At 54.7% G+C, this 13,582-nt stretch overlaps 1 protein-coding gene across 7 annotated transcripts in view; it reads right to left on the bottom strand.

The window, feature by feature from the left end:
- Positions 1-13,582, bottom strand: part of ADCY6 (adenylate cyclase 6) — a 20,689-nt gene that overhangs the window by 6,202 nt on the left and 905 nt on the right. For 4 of the 7 annotated variants that reach the window (XM_025050255.1, XM_025050257.1, XM_025050252.1 and 1 more), the window contains exons 2-16: positions 8,547-9,402; positions 4,777-4,926; positions 4,261-4,382; positions 4,058-4,169; positions 3,764-3,891; positions 3,072-3,230; positions 2,854-2,995; positions 2,511-2,738; positions 2,337-2,362; positions 1,962-2,109; positions 1,627-1,724; positions 1,362-1,449; positions 1,085-1,201; positions 715-873; positions 236-414 (exon numbers count right to left, since the gene is read on the bottom strand). In XM_025050255.1, the coding sequence (XP_024906023.1) occupies positions 236-414; positions 715-873; positions 1,085-1,201; positions 1,362-1,449; positions 1,627-1,724; positions 1,962-2,109; positions 2,337-2,362; positions 2,511-2,738; positions 2,854-2,995; positions 3,072-3,230; positions 3,764-3,891; positions 4,058-4,169; positions 4,261-4,382; positions 4,777-4,926; positions 8,547-9,401 (2,711 nt within the window). In that variant the 5' untranslated portion in view covers position 9,402. Of the gene's footprint in view, positions 1-235; positions 415-714; positions 874-1,084; positions 1,202-1,361; positions 1,450-1,626; positions 1,725-1,961; positions 2,110-2,336; positions 2,363-2,510; positions 2,739-2,853; positions 2,996-3,071; positions 3,231-3,763; positions 3,892-4,057; positions 4,170-4,260; positions 4,383-4,776; positions 4,927-8,546; positions 9,403-13,566; positions 13,577-13,582 lie in introns of those variants that run through there. The other 3 variants (XM_025050253.1, XM_015593206.2, XM_025050256.1) reach the window with 3 other exon arrangements.

Here is a 13,582-nt window from a genome sequence, read left to right as displayed (position 1 = left end):
TTTTTTTTTAATATCTAGCCTAAAGACACAGGGATTTCCAAGGACTGGGGTTTTCTTTAGGTGACCGTTTGGCATCATATGCTGAGAGCTCCCGCACTGCCTCCTTTCCCCCCATGTGAGGGGTGAGTGGTGACATTACAAGAGCATAAGGGGCCTGGACACTAGAGAGGCTCACAGTGACCCAGCAAGGTCAGGGAGGCTTCTAGGGGACAAAAGGGCCTGACGACAAACTCACAAGCCATGGACACCAAGCAGTAGGTCATAGTTGTCAAAGATGGTGGCTGGGGGGCCCAGGAGAAGCAGCACCAAATAGATGAGCCCCAAAACAAAGATCATGGCCAACTTTCCGATGCTACTGATGTGCAGGAAGACAGAGCTGGCCAACAGACTCAGCAGCATGTTCCCGACGAAGTACTAGAGGCAATGGCAAAGTGGTGTTGGTGAAGGCAGAGGCCAAGGCACCCCAATGCAGAGAGAGCCCTATACTCCCCTGCCTGACCAAAACTCCCCTTCACAACCTCACACCCAAACCACCTTCACCCTCCACAGCCAGCCCCTACAGCACACCAGGACCCTTGGCTGCTCCTAGAGTTGGCGACTCTGGTGAGATCCTGGTGAGGTCCCCAGTGCCCATCACCAGGCCTGGCACAGAGGGGTCAATAACTGGTGTTGATCAGGATGCCCCCCCACCCCGCCTGAGCACTGCTTGGACACCTCGGGGAAGCTGCAGGTGGGTACGGTGCCCTCACACAGGGGAGCATCCAGGCCCAGAGAGTAATTGAGCTGCTGCAGGTGGCAGACAGTGATGTCAGCAGGTGTTAAATTCAGCATCCTGGCTGCGCAGGTCCGTATGGAGGTGTGGTTACAGGTGAACTGCAAAAGTAGGGGGAGGCATATCAGAGTAACCAAGGAGGGCAGGGGTTATGAGGACCATGCCCAGGTACTTTATACCCCAGAGGCCCAAGTTCTCAATAAGGGATGACAAGACGTGGGAGAACGGGCTTCAAGAGCAGGAAATGTGCCTTATTCCTCTGTACTCCAGTGCCCAGAGCAGTGCCTGGGCACAGGAGGGGTGGACCCTTACCATGTTAGCAATGGCGGAGGTGAACACAAGCAGGACTGAAAAGATGCCAACAGCGGTGCTGTGTGCCCGAGAGCGCACAATGCTACGTGATAGATGTTGCAGGCCCTTAGGGAACAGCTGTGGGTAGCAAGAGATGAGAGTCAGAGGCTGTATCAACCAGGAGTAAGGCCACCCACGGCGCAATAAGAGAGGCACAGCCTTCTTCTCCCTCTCCCCATGTGACCACCCCTGGCCCAGCCCGCCCTCCAGCACCAGCCCTGGAAAGCCCCCTACGCACGGAGCCACAGGAGTACACGGCACAGGTCAGCATGGTGATCAACAGCAGCAGAAAGATCCCGGTATAGATTCCAAGCATCAGTGTTGAGCTGGGGCAGAAGAGGGCCCAGGAAATCGTTAACTCTGGAAGATCTAGGTGTCCCTATCCCACTCCCCAGGACGGGTAGGGTGCAAGCTGCAGGGATGGTGGGCTCATGGGTGTTTAGGAAGGTTCTGGGAAGTGCTGAAGGGAAGGGAGGCTGAGTGAGGAAGGGCAGGGCTCTCACTGTGGGAAGACGAGGAGCTGGATGAAGCAGATGAAGCAGAAGACCAACAGGGCACAGGCCACGTAGGCTCCGAAGCGGGGATCCACCTTCCTTGAGTACTGAGGGAAAGGAGGCTGAGCTGGTGCTGGGCTCTGCCCTGGGGAGGCAGCACACTACCAGAGGCCTCAAGGGGGAGAGGCAGTTGGCCCAATTGATAGGAATCACCCCTGCACTCTGTGGTCACCTTCCCATTCCCCAGAAACCTCTTCCTGTTCTCTTACCTGTGCTCAGATTTCCCTGCCTGGACCTCCCTTCCTCCCCCAACCCTCGTTTGTCTGCCCTGGCATCCCCCAAACCTTCTTTTCAAGATCCTCTCTCTGAAAGGTGAGTAGGAACCGGCGCACATGGTCCTTGCGCAGCTGATCAATGCTGCGGGCATCGATGGCACGGCCCAGGAACTCGTCTACTTCATCCTCAGGGTTCAGGGCATCTTGGGCACCCCGGCTGAGGGCAGGGGACATGGCTTCACCAGGTGCATGAGTATAGCCACGTGAGAGGCAATGAGAAGGGAAGGGCATGGGCAGCACGCAGAAGAGGGAGTATAAACAGGTATGTGGCACTTTGCTCCCAGACATGAAGTCCAGGGGAAATGGAACCTCTGCTCCCCACAACCCTGTCCCAGATGCAGTTGCCTTCCCTCCTCCTCCTCCTGCCTCAGTAGCCTGACTTACTTGTCTTTGCTGGAATCATCAATGCCCTGGAGAAAGAGATAGAGTGTGCAGTGAGAAGAAGGCCATCTGCCCTGCTTCCCCATCCCCAAAATTGTGCTGAGGGTTTCTCCCGTATACTTTGGGGGATTTGGGATCCTTGGAATGAAATCATCCCTTCAGTAACAAAAATCATACATGGAAATGGCAGCCACAAGGAAGGCAGACGAAGGCAGGGGACAGAGAGCCGGGGAGACAAAAAAGTGAGGCCCAGGTCCTGGTGCTGTGGGCCCTCACCATCTGGCGGAATGCCTTGGAGTCTTTGCTCCGGGAGAAGGCCCGGTCAGGCACCCAGCGTGGCATCAGCCCTTCCATGGAGTTGGCCCGCGTTCGCTGCAGCTTGGCCAGCATGGCTTTCTCCTCTTTCTGTGTGGGCAGCACGAGTACAGGCTTAGGAAAGGGGCCCAGAGAAGGTCTCTGCCTGCACCCCTCATTTGTCCTTTGCTCAGCCTGTCCCTCCCCCGACCCACTCTGGCCTGACCCGTTTCTGGCTGGCACCAAGGATCAGGAAGGTCTCAATGTGCTGCTCCTTGAGGTACGCGTTACGCTCACCGCCACGCCCTGGCTCCACCTCGTAGTCCCCGTTCAGGTACTGCAGCGTGGCCCGAGTAATGTGGATGCGGCTGTGCCAGGACAGGAGGGTGAGACCTGGGCTCTCGCACCTTGCTCCCATCCTCACCACCTGGACCCCACACTCACCCAGCCCGGCCCCCTGCCTCCATGTGGTTGGCCAGAGTCACGTCATTGGACCACACATCGAATTGCCACTTCCGCAGACCAAGGACACCGCAGTGCACACGTCCACTGTGGATGCCCACGCGCATGTTCACGTTCACACCTGTCACCTCACGCACCAGCCTAGGAGGAGGTGGCTCTGGCTTAGCTCCTGGCTCAGCTCCTGGCTCCATCTCCCCACACCCAGCCTAGAGCCCAGGCCTTCCACTCTCCTCAGAGCCAAGAGGGCAAGGACACACCCAGATGCAGGGCGCAGGAGGACAGCCTTGGCTGGACGTGAGCAGAAGGCTGCATGGGGCTCAAGGACAAATGTTTGAGAACTCTGTTCACCAGCAGGGCCCCAGCTGCATCTGTGGAACTGAGCTAGGAAAGGAGGAATCACTGCTGTCTCCAGGGGCCTGCTCGGCTGGCATTCTCTCTAGTCTTTATCCCCCTTACCCAGGGTCCCTTTATCTCCTCCTCCCCACTGGCTGGAGTCTAAGGTACACAGGGGTCTTTATACAGGCTGAAGAAAGACCTATCCCCCTCCCCAGTGATGGATCTCAAAGGCAGAGATACTGGCTAAGACTGAGGGAAAACCCTGAGGACATATCAAAGGGCAGAAGCAGTCTGAGGCACCCTCGGTTCCAGAAAGCCTGGGAGGGGGTGCTGCTTACGAGATGGCCTCAATCATGTCCACCCCCATCTCCACACAGCAGTGGGCATGGTCTGCCCGGGCCTCCGGCAACCCTGACACACAGTAGTAACAGTCCCCTAAGATCTTGATCCTCAGGCAGTGATTTTCCTAAAGGGGAAAGTGTTAGGGGAGAGTCACCTTTACTCCCTTGCCCACCTGACCTGCCTGGCCCACCACCCTCACTGCAGACTCTGCCCCCACACCCCCAGGCTGCCACCAATGAGGCTAGGCTCTCACCACAATCGGCCCTGCCCCCGAGCCCCAGCACACTTACTGCAGCAAGCTTGTCAAACCGGGCAAAGAGCTCATTCAGGGTCATAACCAGCTCCTGTGCAGTGCACTGTGATGCCAGGCTGGTGAAACCTTCAATGTCTGCAAACAGGATGCTGTGGAGATGGCAGAAGATGGAAGAGCCACATGGCCCTCAAAGACCCCCCGATTCCCCAGCCCTCTCGGTATCCTCCCAGTCCACCCTACCTGACATTGTCATGCTTCTGGATGTAGATCTTGTGGAACATCATGTCTTCCTTCTTTGTGTTGATGTCTTCTTTCATCTCCATGGCAACGTGCTGGGGCAACACTGACAGCAGCAGGCGTTCCTAGACCAGTGGTTTCAACAGGGTACCACTATCTACCTGGCCTCACATTTTAATCCCTCCTGGTCCCTCCAAATCCCCAGAGCCCTCCCAGACCTCTCTAGAGACCTGAGCTTCCTTTCTGGACTGTGGCCTGATCCTCTCGCATTGGAGCCCTCAGCAGATGGACATCCCAGCCCTCTTTGACCAACCCCCATTCAACCACCCTTCAGATGTATTCCCATCTACTCCCTCCCATCCTCAGACAGGACAGGAACCCGTGTCATAGAGCCTCTGTGATGCACGAGCAGGGAACCATTCCCACTTATTCCACAGAGTAGTATAAGGCAGCGGATCCAACCTTCAAGTTATTTGGGGTGAGGAGGGGGAAGGCCACAGTCAGTGAGAGCAGCCCCACCTGCTGCCGATTCTCATGCTGCAGGTGCAGCCGGGCCTGGATGTACCCGCGGGTCTCCTGAAAGGCCTGGCGCTGAGACACCTCAGCTGGGTAGTGTGTGCAGATGCCAATGACATTCGTGCAGAGGAATAGCAGCATGTTGGCACCGAGCTGCAAGAGGTAGCAGAGGCAGACAGGTGACCAACCCACCCATGCACAGGCATGACTAGTTAGGTTCTGTAAATGTACTCTTTTTGGGAAAGAAGCCAGGACCCTGTGCCCTTGTCTGTCCCCAAGCTGTCCCCACCCCTGCAATACATCTTCCCTATTCCCCACAGGATTCTAGCTCCCTTTCTGGACCATTCCAAGGCTAGAAATGAGATCTTTTCACAGCTCCTGAGAGCAGAAGCACCAACCAGGGCCAGGTAGGTCACAGGCCTAAGCCCAGCATATTATGATTCTCTTGCCCACAAACTCCCCAATCAAAAGACAAATGCTGCTGCTTCTGCATGTGGTTCTCCTTACAGGACAAGGCTCAGGAGACCTGAGCTCTACATCCTCCTGAGGGCCCAGGACAAGTCACCCCATCTCTCTGGGCCTCTGTTCACTCATCTAGAACCTGGAGAGGGAGAATCAGAAGATCTCTAAGGTCCCTCTCTGCCTTGCTATAATAACAATTACTATTATTATTGTTACTGGAGCTAATATGTTTGCTGCCTAGATTCTATAAGTGTCTTCTGTACGGTAACAAATGTATTTCTTACAACTCTATGATATAGGTAACACTATCTCATTTTAAAAGTGAAGAACTCAAGCCCAGAGAAGCTAAGTAACTTGCCCAAGACAATGCCACTGGTAGTGACTGGTATGGTACTTGAGTCCAAGACAGTTGAACTCTAAAGCCTATGTTCTAACCCTACTGTACAGTACATTCCATGTGTCCAAGGCTCCTACTCACTCCACTCACCCAAGCTCTTAAGGGCCAGCCTCAGAGCCCAGGCTTGGGAATCATCAATTCTTCAGACGCAAAGAACCCTTCCTAACTAAAATGGGCCACCAACACTCCTGGCCACCCCCAACTCTTGGCCCAGCCTGGCCCCACACCCTGGGACCCTGATCCCAGGATGTTTAGCTCTCAATCATCATCAGCAGCACTGACTGGAGAGCAAGTCTAAGGGAAGCTGGCTTCATCATTTCTGGAAATTCAGGGGTTAACCTGGCATTTGTGGCTCCACCCAGAGTTGGCTAAGGCAGGGCTCTGGTTTTGGGAGAAGGGAGGGAAACAGCACAAACTGGAAGCCAGGAGTTCTGGGCTCTGCCCAGAACCAGAACTAGTCTTGCAAACTTGGGCAGGTCCCTTAATTTCTGGAACCTCAGTTTCACTTTTCTTGGGTAGGGTGGAGGGGTGGTTCCAGCTAACCCCTAAGCCATTTCCAGCTATGACACTCTGGAATTGGCCTCCCAGTCTCCTTTCCCAGTCCAGCTTACAAGGCCCCACTCCCAGCAGCAGGGGTGAAGAGGGGGGCACACTATCTCCCTCGAGAGTTTCTAAGAATAGCCCCCAGTGGGAGAGAAGAAAAGGGGGGGCAAACCAGGCAACTTCCCTTCCTGGCCCCAGGAGCCCAAGAGGAAAATGTGAGTCATGGTGGAGGGAAGGGGAAGGGGGACAAGAGACTGAAATAGATCTGTACACAGACCCCTATCGGACTGTGAGAAAAAATGGATGCCAGGGCACTACAGGAGACTTCAGGCTGGGCCGGGGTCACTGGGCAAAAGTCTCAGTGTGTCTCAATGAATGGGTCACAGGAGACTGAAGGCTCCTTCCCATGAGCATGAGTGGGGCTGGATCTGAGAAGGGGCTACCCAAGAAGCCTAGAAAGGAGGCCACAACCTCACCCCATCCAGAACCCATAGACAAGCTGGGCACAGAGAATGATCCTCAGCTCAGAGAAGGGGTATGGGCAGCCCTGGCCCCAGGGACTGCACAGGGGCAGAGGCAACGTTCTCTACTCCTCCCAAAAATGTGCCTGCCAGGGCCCACTGGATGAGGCCGCAGCCCGGTGCCCCTGGGGGGATAGGGAGGCTGGCATAGTCCTGACCTCCATGGGGCTTTCTTTCCCGGTCAGGCCCCGGGCCTGGTTCTGGGCACCATGCCAGCTGAGGGCAGGGAAGAGATACTCACCCACCTCTGGCCAGCCAAAGAGGACAACAGGGGAGAGGGAGGTACCACCTCCAAGCTCCTCCTCCCCCAGGAGCACAGTTCAAGTCCAAAGCCCAGAGTGATAGCTTACTCTAGAGGGAAGTAGGGGGCTAGCAGGGGCGGAAGGACCCTGGCCCTTTAAGAGGTCTGACAGTACCCTGCAGCCACGTGCTACACAAACAAAAGAGCTATAAAGTTACTTTTAAAAAGGTACATTCTGTTCCGGGAGCACAGGCCAGGCAGGGAAGGGCATTGGGCCAGAACACCCAGCGTCTCACTCTGGGAGCCCCAGGCAACTTCCTCTTTGTGGGTGGGGCCAGGTGGGCTACTGGCCACAAGCTCTAGGCAAGGCAGAGGCTGGCTCCCTTACACCTTGAGCAAGACAGAGGACTGCACCCTCTAAATCAGGGTGCCAATGGCAGGATCATGAGATGTGCTGGCTTTGGGGGCTGTGCCTACAGCAGCCCCTGAAGGATCAGCTACTCAAAACACCCTGGTCTCTGCTCCCTGGTCAGTGGGATGAGGTGAGATGGCAGACTCCACAAGCTCATGTCTCTGAAAGGGACTTCCTGATACCCCTTCACTGGGTACCATCCCCTGTAGCACTCCCTACACCTCCCTGTCCCAGATGAGAAGGCTACCCTGTTGGGTTCTGCTCATTCTGGGAGGGGGCAGGACCCTAACAGCAACATCATGAGGTAGATACTATTTTTATCCCAGTTTTACAGACTGGGAAACTAAGGCTAGGAGAGGCGAGTTTCATTATCTAGGATCTCAGAGAAGAACACAACCCATTGGACAACCAGGTCCTTCTGCAGTCACGTCTTTCTCACTCAACACCATGCTGTCAAACCCAACCTCACACACCACTGAGAACTCAGAGACAACAGCCAGCCGGGCAGAAAAAGTTAAGGCAGGGTTGCCAGATCCCTGGTGCTCAGTGGGAGCATGGGAGAAGCCAGGATGAGACCAGACCCTAAGACCCTTTTCTTCTACATTCCAACCCCATTCAAACCACTCCCAGCCCGGGTGAGAACTGACCTCACTCATCACCTTCACTGTCCTCTCAGAGATGGCCTTGGTCCAGAAGAGAGACAACTCCTCCCTTGTTAACTCCATCCAAAACCTGTTTGATCCCTCCAGACCTCCACCTACAGCTACTTTTCAAAGATGACACAGGGGCCTGAGTCTCAGGTGTCAACTTAGGACCGGACATGCTAAGGCCTAGATGTAGCTGACACAGCCCTCTGAGCCTGAAACATCACATTTCCACTTCCAGCCCTACGTTATGTCTCTATAGGCTATGTATGTTACATTATTTCAAGAGCCTCAGGCCAAAGAGCTATAGACTGTGACCCACAGTGACAAAGTATAGGCTTGGGTCCTGGAGCCCTCCCTTTCTCAGTAGTGCCCTCCGCTCCAAATGGAGGCCAACCCCTGAAACTTGGCCTTCCGTCACCTGCCTCTCTTCCCTGATATAGCCGGACATCCTTATACCCAGCATCCACCCCTGATTCGCCCACCCTTGATTACCAGACTCCCTTCCCATTCCTGGCCTGGTGCCCCCATGCCTAACTCCCTGACCACCCACCTGCTTCCAGAGGAAGGCATCACCACGGTTGAGTTGCCAGGCCAAGATCAAATGCAGGGTGGAGAGGCCCAGGCCACTGAAGACAGCTGCCCGCATGCGGATGGGTAGGAGAGTGTAGGTGATGTAGACAAAGAACACAGGGCACCAAAGGCCTACGGAGGGGCTGTGGGGGTTGGCTGCCAGGGCACCCCCAACCTGCACAGCTGCCAGGATGCCCAGCACCACATAGCTCACCACCCACATGGAGTCCTGGCGAAAGCTGTGTCGGTTACACACCACCATGAGCACCACAAAGAGGACAGCCGCACAGGCCAGCAGGGCCACATAGGCAGGCTGAGGGTGGGCAGGCGCGGCATGGAAGGTCAGCAGCACAGCCGTGAGCAGCACAAGCACTGCCATCAGCAGCGTCAAGCTACTCTGGTTCATCTGGAAGAAGTACCGCTGGTACAGGCGCTCTAGCTTGGCTGAGCGGAACTGCTTCGACTGGAACACCTGAACCAGACGGCGCCAACAGGATCGACTGCTCCTGGGTGCCACATTGGGTGCCACGTCAGCTGCCCCGAGTGCTGTCGTCTCAGTGTCCTCAAAGCCCAGGGCCACGGCCCGCAGCCCCAGCTCTGTGCCCTTGCCAGGGCCACCCCTCCGGATGAAGGCCTCCTCCTGCCAGGGGCACCGAGGTGGGGTTGCAGGGGTGGGGCTGGGTGGCTGTGCATCCTGGAGGCAGCTCATATAGCGGGGTGCGCAGAAGCCACTGGTCCGAGTCCCATGACGCGGGCGCTTCTGCCCATTGCATTCCCCCCAGGCTGTTTTCCGTTCATCCACTTTGGGTACCAGGAGGCCACTGAACCATGACATGCTGCAAGGAGGAAAGGAGTGAGATGGTATTAATACCACCATCACGGGCTGCCACTACCAGTAGCTCTCACTAACTGAGCACTTCCCATCACCAAGTTCAGTACTTCAGACACAACATCCTCATAAAATGACACCGAGGCAGACGATGGTATCCCCATTTAACAGGTATGGAAACTAGTACAGAGAAAAGTAAGGTAACTTGCCCAAGATCAAGCAGTCACATACGTGTGAGAACCAGGATTCTAACCCAGATCTGTCTGACTCTTCCTTAAAAGGCACTGACTTCTTGGTGGTTACAAACTCATGTGCCTCTGTCCATGAGCAAAGAGACCCCTAGTTCAGGAGAGTGCACACGCTGAGCATAGGAGCAAGCACCACCCCACACCTGTAGATTGTTGCCCCTGGCATCCCAGCAGAGCCTGATCTGATTTTTCAACAGAAATTGGGAAAAAAAAGAAATGTAAATTTTAATGAGACGTCTCCTGATTTTTAAATGTTGGCAAGTAATTCACATTTTTCAACACTGCTAGACAAGTAAATCACATCAGTGGAATAGATTCAGTCTGCAAGATGCCAGACAGTGACCTCTGTACAAAAGGGAATCCTTCCACATCCTTCCTCACACTCACACACACATGCACATGCACTCACACACTACGCACCCTTCACCAAGCTAAATTCAACTTCTCCCTCAGGTCACAGCTTACATGGAATTTCCTCAGGAAAGATGTCCCAGCTAAGTTTGGTTCCTTGTTTACCCGCCGTACATTTCCTCCACAGTACTTATCACAATTATAATTAAATCGTACCGTGTTGAATGTGGGTCTCTACCCCTCCGACTATACATTTTGTGAGGGTGGGGATTATAACTATTTTGCTCAGTGCTTTATCTCCAGCACCAAGTACTGAACTTGACTTATAATGGGGACTCAATAAGTTTCTGTTGAAAAGATAGAAAGCCCACAGGCTTTACTATAGAGCAGCTAACCTGAAATAATAACTAATAATGATAATCCTATGAATTCTTCACCTTTCTCACTGTACTCTGTTCTCTTAGACTCTTTGCTGGTCCCCAGTACACCGTGCACAGGCCAGCATTGGGACCTTGCTGCTTACTGTTCCCTCTGCCTGGAAGGAGAGCTCCTCCAGGTCACAGCTCAAACGTCCCCTTATCGTGAGTTTTCCCTGACCACTCTACCAAAATAGCAACCCCCTTTCCTGGAGCTCCTATCTCTCTTCCCAGCTTTATGCTTTATTTTTCTCCACAGCTCTTATCAGCAACTGCCATTCTATATATTTTTCTTATTTGTTCACTGTCTCTCCTAACTGGAATGTCCACTTCATGAGGGCAAGGATTTTGGCTTGTGTTGCTCACTACTACATCTGCAATACCCCTAGAGTCTAAATCAATGCTCACTGAGTGGGCAGAGGGAAGGATAATACTCCCAATGCACTTTCTCCGTGCTTTAAACTTTTCAGGTCCTTTCACATGCCTAATTCCACTTGATCTTCACCAAAACCACCTGGGGCAACAGGACAGATTTGACAGTTTTATATGGCTGGCTCAAGTTACAGAGATCATGAAAAATCAAGTCAGCTCCAGAGCTCAGGTCTCTTGGAGGGAAGTGTCTCAAACTGGGTGGGAGGACCCCATGATGATACTTTCGATGTGTCTCCTAGCTGAGCCCAGCTCTGGAGAAGGTGAGAATGAGAGCACTGTCATCCACGGATGCCTGTGTCTGCATCAGGGCCACACTCCTCCATGCCCGCAGGGCACCCTGAGGGGATCCTTGTACTTAAACCTGCAGAGCTAGCTGCACTGACATTTGTACTCACTAGGAAACAAGGGGTGAGTACCCAGCACTTGCCCCAGGTGGCCACAGGCCCAGCCAGACAAGTGGCACACCAGACAAGCGGCACGCCAAGTAGACCCCCAGGGGCCTATGAAGCAGAAGGCAGACTGGGATCTCTCTGCACAGCAGAAACCCCGACCCCTGGTTCATCCTCAGCTAAGTACTCTTGGCACTCCTTCTCGTACATTCCAAAGAGCAGCGTGCCCTTCAGCCCCTTAGTATCACCAACAGCACCATCTGGAGGGACAGATCGGAAACCCAAGACTTTGGTCAGACTGGCATTTGCAAAAAGTCACCAAAGAAAGCCTAGCTCTTCAAAATACTTCATTCGGAACATGATTTTTGGAGAGAAACCAGATTTTAAATCTTATGTGGTTATTTGCTATCTTCATGGCCTTGGACAAGTTCTTTAACCTCCCTGAATCAGTTTCTTCATTTGTAAAATGGGAATAGTAACAGTTGTGAGGAAAGAATCTAACAGTACCTGTCACACAGTACATACTCAATAAGTAGTTCATCTCCCCATCCTATGCCACTTTGAACCCAAAACTATGCCAGTGTCCAAGAGATGGAAAGACAGGAAAGTCATGAGCAACAACAGCCATCTCCCCTGTCAGCAGTGTAGTTCTGTCAGTCCCTGTGTCCTCAGCTGTCAGTCTCCAGATCTGCTGGAGACAGAGCCCAGAGTGAGCAGGTTTCCCACCCTCCTCCCACTCACCAGTCCCCTGACCTGTTCTTCCCCTCCCACCACTGGCCCAGACCTCTGTTCCCAAAGGACCTGTTTCTGGCCATGTTCCCAGCCCCCTGGAAGCACATCCTAACATCTGGCTCATACCCACAGAGGAAGGGGCAGACACTATCCAAGGGAATCCATGACCCTCCCAAGAACACTCTGACTCCCACAAGGGGACAGCTTCAGTGCTCTGTAATTGTCCAACCAACTGCAACCATCCCACCCTGGGCTCCACTCCAGGAACTGCCCATCTTGGAGAACTCATCCGATGCCAGGCAGGGAACAGGGAAGGGCACTGTTCAAAGCCAAAAAACTTCCCTACATAGTCCCCCCAATCCTCTTTGTCCAGTAACTCATCACTATAAACCACAGACCACCTCCCTCTTTCCCAGAGACAGGCTCCTGAGCCTGTGCCTCCGACCTCCTCCTCCCCTGGCTCCCAGTCTCTTTGCTCTGTACAGATTTGCTGCTCCTGGCACCACAGGCTCCCACAGCCAGACCTATGTCCATTCAGCCTAGCAAACCAAGGCCCAGTGCCTCCCAGACCTCAAGTCGTTCCTAAACCCTGATCCTCCATCCTGAGACCCAGAGTCTGAGGCAGGCCAAGGCCCAGCCCAAGGATGGCTCTGCCTACTGCTTTGCCCCAACCTCTTTCCTGGCCACCTCCTGTCCATTCTCTCTCCAGGGCCCCTCTGCCCCTGCCCTCCTTGGCAAAAGGAGGCTTCAGGGGATTTAAAACGACTTCAGAAAGTTCATGGCAGAAGGCACTGCCCAGGCAGGGCCCTTCGGTGCCAGTACCACCCACCATGCTGAGACGTGGGCCTCGATTCCAGGCCTTTCCAGATGTAGACTAGCCTTCCCAGGGCCTGGAGGTCCAGCGTCACCTCCTCGCTTCCCTAGCCCTTGGTCTCCCTAAACACTGCAGAAGGCTCGCACCTCTACTTCCAATTACAAAAGCCCCACAAGGCCTGCTCCACCTTGCAGGGGTCTTCTGGCAAGGGGAGGGTATGGGGAAAGGGTCCCACCGCCTGATTCCACCTCTAGCTTTGCAGTCAGGCCTCAGAGACGGTTCTGAATAAAGTCTGCTCCCCCAGCCCAACCTGCAGCGGCGCTGACACCACCCCTTTCATTCCCAAGGTCTGGAGGGAGAGGAGGAGAATTCCTGCAGGCAGAGGCATCGTCCCCTCCACCTAGGCTGCCTCCTCTTCCCCGAAACACAATCACGCTCTACCCCAAACTAGGAGGCTCGCCCCACGGCCCCTCGGTATAAACCTCAAGACAACGCCTCCCCCAGTGCACGCCTTTCCCACAGGTCGAAGCCAGCCGGGAATTTGCTCCGGGGGGAGGAAGGGGCTCGTGCGGCAGGGAGTGAGGGCAGGGAGCCGCGGTACCCCCATCACCTCCCCCACTGCCCTCTTCCAGCCCCAACGGCCTCGAGCTCCCCGAAAGCACTCTCGAGACTCCCATCCCCGCTTCCACGCCTCCCGAAGAAACTCTCGGAACCGGGCGGGAGTCCTCCAGCCGCACGGAGCACCGAGCGCCCGCTCCCCCCGCCACCCCACTCCCAGGCGCGTCTCACCTGCCCGCCGGGGTCG

The sequence above is a fragment of the Pteropus alecto genome, unplaced genomic scaffold (assembly GCF_000325575.1).
Source record: "Pteropus alecto unplaced genomic scaffold, ASM32557v1 scaffold196, whole genome shotgun sequence".
Lineage (NCBI taxonomy): Eukaryota > Metazoa > Chordata > Mammalia > Chiroptera > Pteropodidae > Pteropus > Pteropus alecto.
This window is presented reverse-complemented; position numbering and strand designations above follow the sequence as displayed.